At 37.3% G+C, this 20,067-nt stretch overlaps 1 protein-coding gene across 1 annotated transcript; it reads left to right on the forward strand.

Annotated features, from left to right (window-relative positions):
• The first annotated feature begins 503 nt into the window (after window positions 1-503).
• On the forward strand, window positions 504-16,638 carry LOC143634583 (TMV resistance protein N-like). The gene is made up of 8 exons (XM_077102615.1): window positions 504-994; window positions 1,027-1,633; window positions 8,182-8,723; window positions 8,990-9,608; window positions 14,077-14,324; window positions 14,675-15,287; window positions 15,391-15,861; window positions 16,591-16,638. The coding sequence occupies exons 1-8, from the start codon at window positions 504-506 to the stop codon at window positions 16,636-16,638; spliced, it is 3,639 nt and encodes a 1,212-aa protein (XP_076958730.1).
• Window positions 16,639-20,067: the final 3,429 nt, after the last annotated feature.

Genomic DNA, 20,067 nt, shown 5'->3' on the forward strand with positions numbered 1-20,067 from the left:
ACGTGTTTGAAAAATAACACCAACCCGTTTTGACTCGTTTCATTAGAAAGGGTTGTCTCAAACAACTCACTCCAGAAACAACCATCCAAATTTTTTTAATATTGCAATCACATACATATACAAAAACATTTCATGTTTTCATTTGTTGCAAAGTTAGATTAAGAAGACAGAACACTACAGGTCAGTTGTCCTTTAAATATTTGAGGCTAAGATCTAAATAAGATATGGAATCATAAAAGAATGGATTTGTAATTTCATTCCATATGAACAATACGTGTCACTTATAACCACGTTCCATTGCAATTCCCTTCTAAGATAAATTACCTTGACTGTTTGATTCCTTTTAAAAAAGAATTTTCAGATCAAGTGAAGCTAATTTTAACTTCACTGATATTTTCGTTTAAAATTTCTAAGATAGACTCTTGCTCCCTCAGCCATGGATGGCGCTCTTGTTGCGCCTTCATTCCCTTCGTCTACTGCTCCAACTGCCGGAAGATGGACATATGGCGTTTTTTTTGAGTTTTCGAGGGGAAGACACTCGAAACAACTTTGTGGATCATCTTTATGCAGCTCTTGATCAGGCAGGAATATACACGTTTAAGGATGACAAGAAGCTCCAGAGAGGGAAATCCGTCTCCCCTGAACTCATGAAAGCAATTGAAGAGTCGACGGTTTCGATGATTGTCTTTTCAAAAAATTATGCAAACTCTTCTTGGTGTTTGGAAGAACTTGTGAAGATCATTGAATGCCAGGACATTATGGGACAGAGGGTGTTACCAGTGTTCTATGACGTGGACCCATCTGATGTCCGCGGACAGAAAGGAAGTTTCCAAAGAGCATTCCAACAACATGAAGTGAAATTTGAAGATGATCTTGAGAAAGTGAAAAGGTGGAGGGAAGCTTTAAAGACGGCTGCCAACTTATCTGGATGGGATGTAACTGCTAGTGGGTTAGTTCTCTTGCTTTATCAGTTTACTTTAAGGTTGCCAACGATGTAACAAAATCTGTTCATTGATTTCTCTTTTTCTTTGCAACATACAGGCATGAAGCTGAATGTATCAAGCAAATCATAAGAACTATCTTGAGCTATCCCAGATATCATCCAGAAGAAAATCTGATTGGAATGGAAACACGGATCCGGCATGTGAAGACATTGCTACGTAAAGGGGCTGACGATGTTTGCTTTGTTGGAATTTGGGGAATGGGGGGAATAGGCAAGACAACAATTGCCAGAGCTGTGTATCGTCAAATCTCGTATGCATCTGAGGGTCATAGCTTTCTTGAAGATGTTAGGGAAAATGGATCTGATAAGAGAGGTCTCAAATCCTTACAAGAGAAGCTTCTCTCAGAAATCTTAATGCAAAAACATTTTAAAGTAAAGGATTGTGATGACGGAATGTGTCAGATTCAGAGTAGACTGAGTTGTAAAAAGGTTCTTGTTGTTCTTGATGATGTTGATAATATTAAGCAACTCCAATTCTTAGCCGGTGCTTGTGACTGGTTTGGCCCTGGTAGTAGAATTATAATAACAACAAGAGATGAGCATTTATTATGTTATGCACATGAGGAATATGCACCAGAATTGTTAAAAGAAACAGAAGCTATAAAGCTCTTTAGTAGATATGCATTTAAGGCAGATATCCCTCCAAAAACTAGTTTTAATACTAGTTTTAATATAATTAATGAGTGTAAGGGGTGCACGAAGTCTAGAGCCTTGTAATAATGTTCGCTTCGTATACCAAAGGTAATTTATTAAGATTTCTTGTCTTTCATTATCATCAAATAAACCGTGTTATTGAATTGAATTGATATTGATTTCTGAATGATTGATTACAATAGAGAGCATTGATATATATAGGCCTAATCTATATTAAGTAAGTAAACTAGGGCCGGCTCTATTATGTCTAACATTCCCCCGCAAGTTGAGGGCGAGGTACGACCTGCAACTTGGACCGTAGAAGTAAGAAACGTTGAGATGGCAGTAGTTTGGTAAAGATGTCAGCGACTTGATCATGAGTGGAAATAAACTGAACCTTTAGCTTCCGTTGGGCCACTTTTTCTCTAACAAAGTGAAAATCAACCTCTACATGTTTTGTCCGAGCATGAAAGACAGGATTGGCAGAAAGGTAGGTTGCTCCAAGATTGTCACACCATAATGTAGGAGACGACTTTGGGACAATACCAAGTTCACTGAGAAGAGCCTCTAGCCATGTTAATTCAGCAACAGTGTCAGCAAGCGCTTTGTACTCAGATTCTGTTGAAGACCGGGAGACTGTTCGCTGTTTTCTTGCATTCCAAGAGATTAAGTTCGATCCAAAATAGACTGCGAATCCCCCCGTGGATCGACGGTCGTCCGGACAACCAGCCCAGTCAGCGTCCGAGTATGCTTTGAGACTATTCGACCATTGGGAATCAGTAAAGGCATGAAGATTTGTTGAGGAAGCATGTCGAATAAACAATCCATAATGCGATGTGCCTTTGAGATAGCGAATGATACGTTTGACTGCCGACCAATGATTGTCCGTAGGAGCATGCATATATTGGCAAACTTTGTTAACTGCATAGGTTATATCAGGCCGTGAAAGAGTGACATATTGCAGTGCTCCGACAGCTTGTCTGAATTTGGTAGGATCGGATAAGGGAGCACTATCACCAAGAGATAAAATCTGAGAACTGCTCATCGGAGAGGGTACGGGCTTGCAGTCCGCTAAGCCGGTTTTGGTGATGAGCTCCGAGATGTATTTCCGTTGAGAGAGAATAATGTTCTTCCCTTGAGGTACAATTTCAATCCCCAAAAAATAGTGCAAGGCACCCAAATCTTTAACCGCAAAGGCAGAGCTAAGCTTGCTTATTACCTCGTTGATGGCATTAGGATTATTACCTGTGACGATGATATCGTCAACATAAACAAGGACATACACCAGCGTACCGTTGTTTTTCAAAATGAAAAGAGACGGGTCAGTTGTCGACCCATTGAACCCGATGGAGTGAAGAGTGCCAGATAGCCGATGAAACCAAGCTCTAGGTGCCTGCTTAAGCCCATATAAGGACTTATGAAGAAGACAAACGTGATTGGGTTTGTCCTTATCAACAAAGCCCGCAGGTTGGCGCATGTATACAGTCTCTTCTAAGTCTCCATGTAAGAACGCATTCTGAACGTCAAGTTGGCGTAGTGGCCACTCATTTGTCACTGCCAAGGAGAGGAGAACCCGGATGGTGGTAGCTTTTATGACGGGACTGAATGTCTCCTGGTAATCAATTCTGGTTGTTGACGATAGTCCTTGGCAACAAGGCGAGCTTTGAATCGAGTGACTTTTCCATCCTGATCTTTCTTTAACCTGTACACCCACTTAGAGTCAATAACATTAGTATTTCGGACAGGTGGAACAAGAGACCATGTGCCATTTTTCGCTAGCGCGGTAAACTCTTCGTTCATGGCATTGCGCCACTCCGGCGACTTGTTGGCGGCGGTAAAGGAGGTAGGTTCAGAGGTGAGAGAAGAGTAACATGAGCTCTGAAAGGAAGCGGGAGAATAACGAGTTACAGGGGTGGGATTTGGCCGCAAATTGGCAGGCCGAGGGCGAGGTTGGGGAGGCTGTTGGGGCTGATTTGGGGCTGAAGGAGCAACTGAAGGGGTGTGTTGGCTTGAAGCCGAGGGTGAAGAGGGTGGGGATTGGTCATTAGGAGGTGTAGAATGGGTTGGAATTGTGGAGGGATCCGGGTAAGTAGAGTAATAAGGATCCGGGTTGGGTTAGGTTCCGGTTTGGATTTCTGTGCACACGGGAAGAATTCCTCATCAAAACGAACGTGTCTGGCGACATAGACCCGATCAGTGGCTAAGTCAAGGCAACGATAACCATGATGAACGGGGCTATAACCAAGAAAGAGACAAGGGGTAGAACGGAAGTCCATTTTGTGAGGATTGTAGGGACGGAGATAAGGAAAGCATTGACAACCGAATACGCGAAGAAACGAGTAATCGGGAGGGCGGTGAAAGATATGTTGGCAGGGAGACTTGTTGGAATTTGAACGCGAGGGCATGCGATTGATTAGAAAAACCGCCGTTTCAAAGGCAAAGTGCCAAAAACGTTCTGGTAGGTGGGATTGGGCTAGAAGGGCAAGACCCGTTTCAACCACATGGCGGTGACGGCGTTCAACCGTACCATTTTGTTCACTCGTGTGAGGGCACGAGCGATGATGAACAATTCCAAGGGACGAGAGAAGGGGGGATAAGCTTCGAAATTCAACCCCCCCCCCCAATCAGTTTGAACGTTCTTAATTTTTGTGTTGAATTGACGTTCTGCCATGGTAATAATGATTGAAAAGTCTGGTATACGTCTGATTTTTGTGCCAACGGAAAGTACCACATGTATCTAGTATGGTGGTCAACACACAAAAGAAAATATCGATGACCATCAGAAGATAAAGTAGGAGCTGGTCCCCAAACATCACAATAAATCAAATCCAAAATATTATTGCTACGAAAATTAGAAACAGATAACGAAAGTTTAGACTACTTTCCCATTTGGCAGGGAGTACATAAAGAAGAACAAAGTTTATTCAAAACAGGTAAAGAGAAAGCAGAAACAATTGATTGAAAAACACGAGCATGCGAGTGTCCAAGACGATTGTGCCAGATGGTTGACGAAGCTTTAGTAGCGGTAAAGGAGACACGTGGAATAGACTTCAGTTGTGGTAGGCTAAGCGAGTATAAACCATCTTTACTTGGACCCATGAGTAGGATATGCCGTGTAGACTCGTCCTTCACAACAAAAAAAGATGAATGAAATTAAAAAAAAAAACATTGTTTTCAGTACAAAATTGTTGGACGGAAAGAAGATTCTTTTTGATTTGAGGAATATGCAAGATGTTAGAAAGATTTAACGTTTTGTTTAGAGAATAGAATTTAGAAGAACCAACATGAAAGATTAGAAGAGGATTACCGTCGCCAACATGGAGTGCTTCATTACCAAAGTATGGTTCAGAGTTATCCAAGCTTGTCAAATCCGGTGTAACGTGACTGTTGGACCCTGTGTCAGGAAACCATGGGGAGTGGCCGGATTGAGAAGCATTTTCCGAGAAAGAAGCATAGTTAGCCTGCGGTTGTTGTCGAGCATTGCCTGGCCCGGACTGATTTAGACATTGAGATGGAATGTGAGCAATACCGCATCTGTTACAATGTCCATAAACTGTGTTTTGGGTGGATGCCCAAGCAAATTGTTGGGTGCGATTGTTGCTTTGACCTTCGTCGCGGTTGCGATAATAGTTTCCTCGGTTGTTGTTGTTGCGATAGTTGCCACTTCGGTTGCCACGGTTGCCACGAGCTGCATAGAAAGCTTGCGGTTGAGGATTAGGAGAGGCCATGGGGCTCAACTGAAGACCAAGTTGAGAGGCAATTTGTTGCAGTGATTGAAGTTGTGATGATTGAATAGCATTAGGACGAATCAAGGAGTCCGTAGCTGCTGTGAAAGCTTGTGGCACAGCAGGGGCAGATCTGGAATACATGAAATCATGATCATTCAACAAGCCATGGAGTTCAATGAACGTTACTGGTGGTACTCGGCCAAGCAGGGAAGACTTTAATGGGTTGTATTCTGGTCGAAGACCAGATATGGCGATCATGACCAATTCTTTATCTGGTACAGGAGCGTTGATATTGGCAAGGGCATTAGCATACTCTTGAGCACGAGTCAAATAAGCAATTGGAGTTTCATCACCTTTTTGTTCAATGCGCATGAGTTGAATTCGGAGAGAATACTCGCGTGTTGGATTACTCGGCGCATAGGCACGAGCAAGGGCAAGCCATAATTCTCTGGAAGTCGTGCCTTGAACATGTTGAAAGGACGCTTCAGAGATGGTTGAAGTAATAATCATTCGAACATGAGCATCATTAGTGATCCAGTGGAGATAACTAGGGTTATCAACCGAGGCTGTAATCGCCAAAAAGGTTGTTGGTTATGAGAAATGGTTGAATCATCTCCTTCCAGAACCCATAGTTGGTGGGTGTTAAAGAGAACGCGAACTTATGTGAGTTGTGAGCAGTTTTCTCTGCAGTGGAGAAGGAACTGATCATGGCCATTGGTAAAGAAATCGAGAAGGAAGTAGGCTGCTTGGGCAGCGATTGAGTGTTGGCGTCGGGGTTGGGATTAGGGCCTGTGACGGCAGAATTAGGGTTAGGTTAATCTTGGCTCTGATACCAAAATAAACCGTGTTATTGAATTGAATTGATATTGATTTCTGAATGATTGATTACAATAGAGAGCATTGATATATATAGGCCTAATCTATATTAAGTAAGTAAACTAGGGCCGGCTCTATTATGTCTAACATCATCTCACAAAAATGTTGGTGTATCATTGGAATACATCATGGTTTTTTTTGTTTTTATGCACTCGATATGTTTGATAAAATGTTTAAACTAGATCACCAATTATGCATACAAGACGTTCCATAAAATGCTTAGACATATCTATATATGTATTTGGAGGTCATAAATGTATGTGGTTAATGAATACCAGAAAACTATATGAATGTTGTATTTATTAACTTAACATTAACACGCGCGGATATACCTAATCTATATTTCCGTCTTCTCTATTCTTTTATTGCCCTCCTGTCCTGTCGTCAATTGACAGTATGACTTAGGGCGCAATATAATTTAAGTGGTCAAATACTATTTTGGTAAAGCACCTTGAATCCACTGGATAGTAAAGGATCTTGGATCCAACGCAGAACCCTTTGTGAATGAGAGATATAAAGATGAGAAAGACCAATGAAATCAAGTTTCAAGGTTGTAATTGAATGGTAAAGTTTGATTTGATTCGAATACAAAAAATTGTCTCTTTTTTTATTTGATTTTCCTCGTTATTGTTTTAACTGACTGATTGCTTCATCAAAAGACAATCATTCCTATAAGCCCATTCATTGGGAAAGCAAAAACACATTTCATTTCAATGGACCCAATTGATCTTTTTCTAGTTGTGGATAAAAAAACCAACTTTTCCTCATTACTCTTCGTAGTCAAATTCATATGGAATTTTCCTCTTTTCCTGTCCGAAATCAACGAGTTAATTATATAAGCAGCTCTATTTATTTCTGTCCCATAGGTTTTAGGTTTGATTTTTTACCTGTTGATTCAAATGATGGGTTCGTTGGATTAGCGGATTATTATCGCTGCAATCTAGTCTCTCCACTCGAAGTTTCGGATTTCAGTTGCTCTCTCGTTGGTTTGTTATGTACGAGAAGTTTGTTTGATGAATTGATCTGGGCTTTCTATTGTTGTGAGATTCTAGTATTTTTCTTGATCTATTGACAGTGTTCTTGATGCATGTGTTAAGAGTTTTTGTTGGTTGTTCATCATTCTAGTAAATCTGTATATTGTATGCTCTTGTGATTATATGGTTTTATGTATAAATAAATTGCTATAAAGTTTACAAGTGGGAAGAAATATAGACAAGAGGAATCTTTTTTATAATATAATTTAGTGGTTACGGTATTGTCAACAAACCACTTAATAAAGTTGTAAAAATTAATAGTTTTATATCATTGATCCCCTCGCCTCCCATAACTTTAAATTTTAAAAACTCAGAGGGCTCCAGCTAAACCTTTTTAAAGTTTATATATCTTTTTTTATTATTCACTAATATGGTTGTTATAACCTTTTTTTATACAGAAAATAAGGCACCAAATTAAAGTTTATTCGAGTCTTGAAATAGGTTTGGTCGCTCCATAAACCCCCTCAAGTCGAGTGGTTTTTCCTGTTATGTTTACAAAAGAATTCTCTTAAGATCTGCAAAGGTGAGTATTTAGTTCTTTTTTTCTTTCGATTCTTGATGTCAGCTCACTGTACATGTCTCTAATTAGTAAATTGCTAATTAAGGTGCAGTTAGAGAGATATATATGGCTAATACTCTTTTTAGCTTTGAGTGTATGAATGAAATATCTTTGATTTTTCTCTGTATATTCAATCTTTGGAAATAGTTCTTACTTGTTGTGAGTCAATATTTGGAAATATTTCTATCAATCAGTTCTTACTTGTTGATTTTTCTCTGTTTCATTCCAATATTGCAATTCCCTTCTAACATGAATTACCTTGATTATTTGATTTCACTTTCAAAATATGTTTTGAGTTAAGTGAACCTATCTCTAACTTTACTTTCTTTGCTTAAAATTCAAATCTAGACTCTTGCTCCCACGGCCATGGATAGGGCTCTTGTTGCATCTTCATCTTCATCCTCATCATCTACTGCTCCAACTACCGGAAGATGGACATATGACGTGTTTTTAAGTTTCCGAGGGGAAGACACTCGAAACAACTTTGTGGATCATCTTTATGCAGCTCTTGATCAGGCAGGAATATACACGTTCAAGGATGATGAGAAGCTACAAAGAGGGAAATCCATCTCCCCTGAACTCAAGAAAGCAATAGAAGAATCAATGGTTTCGGTGGTTGTCTTCTCCAAAAACTATGCAAACTCTTCCTGGTGTTTGGAAGAACTTGTGAAGATCATGGAATGCTCCAATAGTATGGGACAGAGAGTGTTACCAGTGTTCTATGATGTGGACCCGTATGATGTTCGTGGGCAGAAAAGAAGTTTTCTGACAGCATTTCAACAACATGACGTGATATTAGTAGATGATTTTGAGAAAGTTGAGAGGTGGAGGGAAGCTTTAAAAAGCGCTGCCAATTTATCAGGATGGGATGTATCCAGAATTGCAAGTGGGTTAGTTCTCTTGATCGTTTAAGTATTTAAGACTGTCAATGGTTTACCAAATCCTAAACTGATTACAATGAGGTCACATTCCTTGTATTTAATATAAAGCTAATGTAGTTATATAATGGTCATAGTTTTTTTTATTCGGATCAAAGTTCAAAGTCGGTGGAATTGTGGTGATTAGGGATGTAAACGAGCCGATCCAAGCTCGTTTCAAGCTCTATATATAAAGCTCAAGGTTGACTCATTTGTTATTTATTAAGTATTTAGTTTAGATATATTATGTTTGGTCCTGGTAGTAGAATTATGATAACAACAAGAGACGAGCATTTATTATGTTATGCACAAGAGAAATATGCAGTAGAATTGTTAGAAGAAATAGAAGCTATGAAGCTTTATAGTAGATATGCATTTATGGAAAACACCCCTCCAAAAGAGTTTAAGGAGCTATCAGGTGTTGTTGTAAGTCATACTGGTCACCTTCCTTTAGCCCTCAAAGTTTTAGGCTCTCATTTCTGTAGGAGAAATTTGGATTTTTGGCAAAGTGCATTAAAAGCTTTGGCCAAAATACCACATAATGAGATAAATGGGGTTCTAAAATTAAGTTATGATGGATTAAATATCCTTGAAAAGAAAATATTTATACACATTGCATGTTTCTTCAAAGGCAACGAAAAACACCATGTCACGAGAATTCTTGATGCCTTAGGTTTTGAAGCTGTCAGTGGAATAACTGTGCTTATTGAAAAATCTCTTTTGAGCATTAATTCATATGGAGATCTTCAAATGCATGATCTTATTCAAGAGATGGGTCAATTTATTGCCCGTGAATGCTATCCAAACACCATGGTATGGGATCCTAAGGAAATCAAAGAAGTAATGACGACAATCAATGTAAGCCATCCCCCTCCCCCCTTCAGGAAAACCAAAAAAAAAAAACCTTCTCTTGATATCATTTAAGTTGGTATGCGTTGGGCCTTTATGAACTCTTGTTTCTGAAATGATTGTATGTAGGGGTGTTCAAAACAGGATATCCGGAGTTTCGGATATCCGAACATTTCGGATAGCGGATTTCACTATCCGAATCTGTATCTGAAATTTCGGATATCTGAACTTCCGATATCCGAAATTTCGGATATCCGTTCGGATAGTGAAACGGATATCCGAAAATTTAGAAAGAAAAATAAATTCAATTTATTAATGAATATGAAGCTGGTATGGTGTTTCAAAGAATGGTGGGCCTGAGGTTTGATAGCGGCCGGAATCCGACCATCACTCCACCACCGCGAGATGCGGCATTATCATGTTCTAAAGTAGGCACCAGAATTCAACCTCCACCGGTGAGATAGAAAACTAATCTAAAGAATGGATTCTGGTATGAGGGTTAATAGTGGCGTGTGTTTTGTATTTTGAAAATATGTAATCTATTAAGGTTTCAAGTAGGGATGTATGTTTATTATAAAAATAAATAATTTTAAAAAACTAAATTAAGTTTTCGGATATTTCGTATTTCTGGAATATCCGAAAATTTTCGAAATCACTGCCCGAATCCGAAAATTCGGATATCCGAATTCGAGGATATCCGAATTTTCGGATAATTCAAATTTGGATTTTCGAATATTTGGGATATGGATTCGGATTCGGATAACTCCCATTTGTTATTAATTAACCAATTAACGTGTCATCAGATGTATATTTTGAATGCAAGATTTATCTAAAAAATAGATATTTTTTACTTTATTAATTTATTATGAGAATAAATCATATTACTTCTATTTTTGAGGTTGTTACGCTTGATAAAAAGAATCTAGGAAATAATGGGTCTAGGGCTATATACAACTTTTCCACCAAACAAAATGCCTAGTATTTGTAACACTTTGGTGGTTAAGGTAGACATGTTGGATAACTAATTAATGTGACTTGTGAGGTAGATATGTTAACTAAACTTGCATACAATGAAAATAAACAAGTAAAAACACAAGCAAACAATCAATCCAACAAACTATCTAGACTCATCCACTCTACTAATATGATAAAAAATAGCAATGATATGGAAAAACATCAACAATCTAAACATAAATACTATATTACAATCAAGCAACCTAATACTAGCAAATAACATCATGATGGGTTTTCAATCAAGAGATAAATCTAGACTAACTTGTTTGTCATAACTACAAAGTCTCATAATCAAAGGATAGCTAGCGTGAACAACATTCTAAACACCTAAAATTACACTAAAGTAGCCAAACTCATGAAATCAATATCAACTTATGAAAATTTAACTAGCAAGTTATCATCAAGTCAAGAATCATAACAACACTCATCAATTTTCCAATATCAAGTGTTAGTTTCCATGCTCATCAATAACATTACAATCAAGTTAATCTTTACTAGTCATTCCTAACTTAATAATGTAAACAAAGAAAAATGAACATTTAAAGTTTACAAACAAATATCTAGAACATAGTTTTCCAACATGAATGCTTAAACATTTGTAAAACTAATAAGGTTATGCAACTCTAACAAGCATGAAAACCACCAATATCAACTCATAATTTCAACCATATTCTTGAAAGAAAACCAATTTACCAAAATATGCATTGATAATATATCACATTAGAAAGAGTTTCAACATAGTCTAGATAGCAAAAATAATTAGCCCATGAGGCTTAACACAACTACAATCAAACTAGAAATAAGCTTATTAAACATGTTTAAGAACAAAGGAATGCAAACAAAAAGAAGGATTGAAGATTGGAATGAACTGAAGAATCTTGAGAATGGTGGAAGCCTTAAAACTCTCAAAGAAACACACTAAATATTTTTCAAGAGTTGAGAGAAAATCACCAAGGCTTCACACCCACAAATGAAGAGGAGTTGACTGTTTATAAGTTGTTGGGATAAAGTGCACGGTCGTGCACCGATTTAGTAAGTTAGTTCTTCAATTTCGCCCGACCAAAGTTGCAGTTGCTTGGCACGATCATGCAACTAAAGTGCACGGTCGTGCATGACTGGCACTATCAGTTGCACTATTATGCTTGATCTATTACTCTTCGCCTCTTTGGGAGCATGCACTATCGTGCCCGACATTATGCACGGTCGTGCCAGGTCAAATCTCGGCACCAGCTGGTGCATAGCGTGCACTGGCTCATCTTCTCGGAAGTGCACTGTCATGCACATAAATTGCATGGTCGTGCTGGGTTATTTTTGGCTTGGCATTGCTAGTGCAGGGTCATCTTGGCTCAGCATGGTCATGCACCATCTGGCAAATTCATGATATTTGTCCTAAAAGGGCCATATTTTTTTCGTTTCTTCATCGAGCGGGCACCCGGACATGCAACTTCACAAATAACTTAAATAAGTACCAAATAATGAATTTGCATGGAGTTTTTAGTAAATACGAGGATAATTCGATGCTAAAAGATGTACACTTTGTGTTACATCAGTATTCAACCCATCTTAAGTACCGAAATGGATTTTTAACAAGAAATAATTACTTCTACCATAGAAGGGTCCATAACTTCTATTTAGAATTGTTTATGTACCAGCAGATAATTTGACTAACACTCATCATGCTATGACATTTAATCATTTTTATGCCACTACTGCTAGCCGCTAGAGGTATCCATCTAGCAATATGTCCTTTAGATTCAACGCCAACTATACTACAAGTCTACAACCCCAAGAACATTGGTGAAGAACGTTATGAAACTACACGACATGTTAAGCAAACTTTACAACGTTACTAAGAACTTTAAGATACTATAGATATTCTTGGATTATATGAAGTTTCTGAAGAAGATCGTTTAACCATAGCAAGAGTGTGAAATATTGAGTGTTTCTTATCACAACCTTTTTTTGTAGTAGAGGTATTTGTGGATTCTCTGGGAAAATGATTTAGTGTAGCGGAAACAATTAGAGGCTTTTAGCTAATCCTTTTCGAAGAATTAGATGGTCTTCCCGAACAAGCGTTCTAATTGGGATGTAACATTGATGAAGCTACGACGAAGGTTATGAACTTAGAAATTGAGAGCAATTTGAGGAGATGACTTTAAATCTTTGTGTATTGACATAATCGAATAGTTTGGGATTCAGAATTGAAAGAAATCATTGTATCTGTATATAGTAGACAACTTGGGGTATCACAAAAGCACGCTCCTATCACCGCAACAGTAGACATAGGTATTTTGAAAAATGCGTTATACGACATGATGATAAACCGTAAACGGCTAACGATGTCTCTGATGAGTGGTTTTGCTAGAATAAGTAATAATAAAATCACTATTTAGTAAATGTTACAGGGAAAATTAAAATAGTAAATAATGCGGAGAAAAGTAGTGAGAATGATCCACAAGAAACTCAACAAACTCTTGAAGTAGCGGAAGTGCTTTGTGAAAAGCTAAAGGACTGCGATGAGCAAGGACATGAGTAGAGGTTATCTATCTCATTTCATAACCAGTTGGTGCATCCAAAGAATCATTGATTTATACACTCTATATTTGGTTGTTTGTTTAACTTGATCATGTCGATTAAATAAAATCGAGCGGAATTATATATTTATGCAACGAAAAATAAATAAAAAAGATGCAAATAAATATTATTAAAATATATCATCGATGCTGCCAAAGTGCCAAACGAGTAAAGTTATCCATAGAGCCAAGTTGTTTAAGAAATTTATTCTGCATATATATCATCATGTTTACTTTGTGTTGAAATATATTTTCTTTGGTTGTTTCATGTTATATTTTGAGGACTTTGGATATGGGCCAAGACGTGTATGATTGTGGGCAAAATGCGACTGAAGACATATTGGGCTCAAGGCCCATGACTTGAAAGTATATATTGTCGTCTGTCATCTCAATTAAGTGTGGTTCGTTAATGGAGTTGTTGCACATCCAGTTTTCATCTCTTCTGCTCATCAAGAAACTTCTCTACATCAGATGATTGTTATCTCGCTTGTCACTATCAATCTTCAGGTGCTTAGTTTCATATTCTGATTCTTCTTCGGTTGTCTACTTGAGAGATCTTTCATCTTTATCTGAGTTAGGGTTTTGTTGTATCAATGATTTGGTTTGTTCTTTGTAATTCTGATTGTAAATTTCTGTATCAAAAGCCCGTTCTTGTTCTATCGTCTTGTTTTCTGTTTGTATTTTTTGCTTTCTTGTAACAACGTTTTTTGGATAAACGGTCGTGGTTTGGTAATAAGATTTTGATACGCTATTTCTGACACTTTGTGTTGGTTTTTGATAAAAATTCAGAGAGAGAAGAATGGTTTTAAGAAACAACATTTATCTGTTCACCCAAATGTATCGCGTATTCCCAAATCCCAAATATACATGTAATTCATTGTTATTTGCAGATATTAGAAACAGTTGAAGCCATAGTGGAGTCTGAGGACCCTGATCACAGGGCCGTCGCTTGTTCTAGTGTAGAACTTTTGAAGAACATGAAAAAACTGAGGCTGCTTCAAGTTAAAGAGGAATTCACTCCCAGTGAACCTACATATTTTCCCAAACAGTTAAGATGGCTTAGTTGGTTACACTACCCATTTGATTCTTTGAGAATAGATATGATCGAGCTTGCTGGCCTCACTCAATGTGACACAAGGTTCAATAAGCCAACTACAACTAGGGAAAAAGGTAGCATTCTTGTCAATCCAAATTCTTTGATGTGTTAGTCTTAATTACTTTAACCTTAATGTAGCAAACTTCATTTTTTTCTGCTAGGTCGTCCTCCCCAACCTCAAGTTCATTAATTTAGAATATTCAGAGTCAATGACAATGTTTCTGAGTGTTTTAGGGGTGCCAAACCTTGAGTGGCTAAATTTTTCAGCATGTGCTCAGTTGGTGGAGGTTCACGAGTCTGTTTTTCATCACGGAAAGATTATTTACTTGAGTTTGAGTCATTGTGAGAGACTTAAGATTATTCCATCCTTAATCAAGATGAAATCTCTACAGATATGAAGATTATTTTCTACTTCTTGCTGGCTGCCGCCGTCTCAAAAGATTCCCAGAATTCTCCACAGATATGAAGAGGTTGTCATTCTTAAATGTTTATAGTTGTAAAAGCATAAGTGTGATGCCAACGTCAATCAGACTTTTGACTGGCCTTACCACTTTGCTTCTGGGAGGATGTTTTAGTGAAACAGATATAAGAGTATTACCAAATCTTCTTATTCAGGGTTCCTTGAATTTAAGTTCTTTGAGGGTACTGGATCTTAGTGATACTTTTCTAGATGACAGGTTCCCCATTAATCTGCATACTGCATGGCCCTCCTTAGAAGAGCTTGAGCTATATGAGAACATGTGCACCCAACTACCTGCAACCATCTCTCAGCTTTCTCATCTCAAATATCTCTCACTTAGGTACTGCTACCGCCTCAAAGAATTGCCTGAGCTTCCATCATGTATTCAAGTTCTGAAGGCACATGGTTGCACATCTTTGGAAAAGATTAGAGATTTATCAAATACATGCAAGTGGCTGTTTAAAATCAGTGTCATTGGCAGCCCCAAACTCCTAAAGGACAGAGAGAGTCAAAGCAACATTGATAATATGTTGATGAAGTCTTTGGTCCTGTATCTTCATCTTAGTTGATTAATCAATCCTGATATCTATAGAACACTAATTACTGTTTAGTACAGTTAAAAGTAAATAATTATGTTTATGGATACAGAAATGTGCTGCTGTGAATCATCGATTAAGTATAAGGGTTCCTGGAAGCAAAATTCCCAACTGGTTCAGCAACCAACGGTTAGGTAACAGGACTGAACTGTATTTACCTCACAATCAGATCTCCGAAATAATAGGGTTGGCCATGTGTTGTCGTCTACCATCAACAGATATAACTTCTATCGCGATCTTGTTCAAACCGCTAGGTGAGAGAAATTTGATTGGTAGTTCGGCACATCCTACCAAAAGCGTAGACGGTATGTGGGTTGGATTCTTGTCGGTTGATATCCTTGGGAATCTATGTCATGTTCTTGAATCTGAAAATCTTATCATAAGTTTTAGAGGTCATGATATTATGGAATGTGGGGTCTGTGTCATATACAAAGATGATATCAAACCAATGACAGGAACAGGATCATGGATCCCAGATTTTGATACACTAGGCAGGATTGACCATTCCGTTGCAACTAGTGAGGTATTGAAGCATGGAAGATGGTCATCACCTACTTTTTACTTCGGACATGGGAATACCTGTAACCATAATTCAATTACAGTTAATATGTGATTGTATAATCTCAACTTCTCAAGTAGATTCTTGAATCAATATGTTAATGTGATCATTTTTGCCTTCTTAACAATGCATTGAACTATTGAAATACACGAGAATTTCATCTAGGTAAGCTATTGAACTATAACTATCGTCAATTTTTTTGTCCACTAACGTGCTTGTCTTTCAATGATCAGCTATTCACAGTCTTCAAATCTTAATATATGCATATGTAAATTGTTATTTGTTTGATGCACTTTCGATATATATGATCATCAATTCATATTCATTCATGGCGGCCTTCTTATTGTCAGTCTTAATTCAGTTCCTTGTATACTGGATTCTCATACGTCTACACGGATCTTTTTGTTATTCCTACTTTTTCATAACAAAAATTGTCCTAATAATTGACAATAACTTAAGTTACTGACACTTCACACTTGTTCATGATCCATCTTGTGTCAAAAATAACAATATGCACTTATGACACACTGACTTGTGCTATATATTTTATTTCAATTGATGGTCTATGATGCACATACTTATATTGCTATTCATTTTGATTTTTGATGATGCTGTGTTTATATATTTTCAATGTTCTTTGATTTTTTATGATGCTATTTTTTTATCTTCGGTGTTGTTTGAATTTTCATGTAGGCTGTTTTGAAGATGATTGTCAGAATGTTGTTGTTGGAGTGTTTTTGATGTGTTGGATGTTAATAAAACATCTTTTTATAAAAACTGTGGAGTCTTGAGTGATCTTTTCAAACAACTCATTTTGACGCGTACCCATTTTTGTCAACACAAGTTTTGACCTGAACCAACTTTTGCCATGTCCGTTTTGACCCGTACACATTTTTTGTCAGGTCCAGCCTTGATGGGTGTGACAGGATAAGCGCACTCCCATCTCAAAGCCACATTTCTAGTTTCTTGATAAAATCTTCTTCATCTCAGATGAGTCAAAGCCAAACCCAAGCTTGAAAACTATTAACGAGTCAAGATCAACCATGGAGCTCGAAACAGCCAAGCTCGAACTTTTGATTACACCTTTAGTCACTTGTGCTTTTTCACATGCGGGAAACTTATTTAAACTAGATCATTGTTGTCTTCTTCAGTTTCTTGATTAATTTCGTGACTTCTACTGATCCATTCAGCTGCAACTCTAGCTAACATAAATTGGTGGCAAATTTTATATAATTTTTATACGCCAAGTATAAGTCTTTAATTATCATTTATTACTTGAGGCTATAAACAACTATCATATAAACATTTGCATATTTTAGTTCTAACTTATACTTTTGTCTTAAGATTCAATCTCTCAAAAATGGGTTGGGCTTGGAACCAAACTATTAGAAACCGGTTAACCAAAACTGGGTATTTTTAATAGATTAATAACCGGTTAACCGGCTATTGCCATTGACAATGTTTTTTTTCCCATTTCCAAGCAGCTAAATAGCCACCATTAGGCCCATCTGCACTCACGTGTTAGACTATTAGTATAAATAAGTATTGAGCGTATTGGTTTTGATTACACTTCTATACCTCTTGAAATCTCTAAAATTTTCGACCGATCAAAAACTCTCAGTTCTCAAATGGCAAATGAAGCAAGTGTGGTGTTGAGACCAGAAACAAAGAGAAACCCCGAAATTTTTGTGAAGTTTGATTTATGTCTAATGTCGGACAACACTAAAATGGCTTGTTACAAGAATTGTAACGTGTTCCTCAAAGCCACGTCCAACTCCACTTTAAATGCTCATTTGGCAACGCATTGTAAAACCTTATTCAACATTGATATAGCTAGGCCAAAGACTCTTTAGGCTAGCTCAAAATATAAATTAATGTTTATTAAAGTTTGTAGTCAAATAAAATAATATTTAATATTCATGTTTCTAGAAGCCACACCTTTTTGGTTAAGGCATGAGTAATTAGTGCTACTTAGACTATGTGTGGTGGTTGTTTAAGAAGGCATCATCCATGACCGAATGACATCATTCATTGGCCAACATCTCTCTTCCTTGTTAACGCCGTCAATCTACTTGTGCCTCCGCCCTTGGCACCCCCACGTACTCGTGCTTAACATTTTTGGCGCCCTGGAAGGTGATGACCTGGTCATGAGTGGCGCCCCCTTGGACAACCACTACACATGGTCCTACCACTGGTTTTGAAGCTTAATAGGTTCGAAAATCAACAATTCAAAAATCAATTTGCGGATTTGGGTGGCTTTAACCTAAGTGGAAGTAACTTGTCGAATCAGATCATATTTCAAACTTTCAAGTTGGGCTTATATTCCGAAAGCGTAAGTAAACAATAAAAAAATAAAATATATGATGTTGAATCGATTCAACCTTCTATCAAGCAGTATAATTTTTAGTTTAGTGTTTATCTATTTTTTGAATCCTATACTCTTAGTAATGAATGTACATAATGGTGCTAAAAAAGGCTCATGAATCATGATGATTCTTTCTCATTACCAAATTGCTTTCTATGGAAGAAATTAGGCCAATTTGATGTCAAAAACTTCCACATGAAATGATAATAAATACCTTGACTATTATCTTAACGATTATGATAGCAAATGTATGCAAATAGTGCTTTCCGACCTTCCACTTGTTACTTTCCACATAACAACTTTGGAAGTGAAATGTGTGGATTCTAATTCTAAGTTTAAACTCAATTGGTTTGACAAGAGGTTCATTGAAATAAGTGTTGAAAGGGATGTATTTTGTTCTTGACTTTGGTTTATTGCTAACTTAAAACACTATTTGTAACCAAAAACTATTATGAAAGTTTTGATGGGTTTTTGGAGGTCCATTCTCCGGTTATTGGCTTAATGAAGATCGAAGACAAGGGAGGCTTGTTAGCCGGCTCTTATTCTATTTTACTTGAGTCCGTTTAGTTTTATTGTTCTCTAAGTTAAAAACCGTATTCTATATCCATATATTGTCTTTCTTGTACTTATAGCCCCTCGAGAGAGTGAGAGGCAGAACAGTATTACCATTAACAAACCTTGGTTGTACGTAACCCGTGTCCGTTGCTTACTCACCATATTCGAACCATGTCACTACGTGAATATTGGCTTTTAGCCACATACATGCTCTGGGCGGTTTGCCACACCTCGGTCCAAATGTGTGGCTAAAGGTCGCTTTCGCCACACATTTGTTATTCGTGTGACTAAAAACACACCTGTTAGAACCTTTAGCCACATAAGTTAGATTTTTGTTGCAAAAAATCACACCTGCTGGAACATTTAGCCACACTTTTTAAATTCGTGTAACAAAAAACACACCTGTTAGAACCTTTAGCCACATAAATTAGATTTTTGTGGCAAAAAATCACACCTGCTGGAACCTTTAGCCACACTTTTTCAATTCGTGTGACAAAAAACACACCTGTTAGAACCTTTGGCCACATAAATTAGATTTTTGTGGCAAAAAATCACACCTGCTGGAACATTTAGCCACACTTTTTCAATTCATGTGACAAAAAACACAGTTGTTCGAAACCGTTAGCCACAATTTCATAAAAAATGTGACTTTTACTTGCCACACTTAGTAAACTATGGCCAAATATGATATACGCTCACAGTAGTTTGATAATGATGTGGTTAAAAACTAATACATATGGCCACACTTACGGGTATATGTGACCATAGAGTATTGTTTGTTAGCCACTTATAAGTTTTATATGTGGCTAAAAGTTAACGGTGACAGCAAACAAAACGTGTGACCGTTAGTAGTTAATGGCCACACTTTAATTGTTTCATATGTGGCTAAAAGCTTATACATGTGGTCACACTTAAGGGGTTTATGTGACCATAAAGCATTATTTTATAGCCACTTATAAATTTTTATGTATGGCTAAAAGCTAACAGTTACATTAAAACAAAAGTGTGACTATTGATAAGTAATAGCCACATTCTAATTCTTTTATGTGACCAACCAGACATCCACCCTTCAGTAACCAATCTGAACCCTAATCCATCACCTGCTGCTAATACTTTCATCACTCATTAACATCGATTGAAGCTCATCTTGGTTAGGTAGGTGATTTATACTATAATTTTGAGAAATTTGGGTGTTCGAGGGTTTGAATGTAAGCAATTAGGTCTTGGATTCAATCTATTAGTATTTGTTC

The sequence above is a fragment of the Bidens hawaiensis genome, unplaced genomic scaffold, assembly GCF_021521415.1.
Source record: "Bidens hawaiensis isolate Kalapana, Puna unplaced genomic scaffold, B.hawaiensis_p1.1 tig00007137_1, whole genome shotgun sequence".
NCBI lineage: Eukaryota > Viridiplantae > Streptophyta > Magnoliopsida > Asterales > Asteraceae > Bidens > Bidens hawaiensis.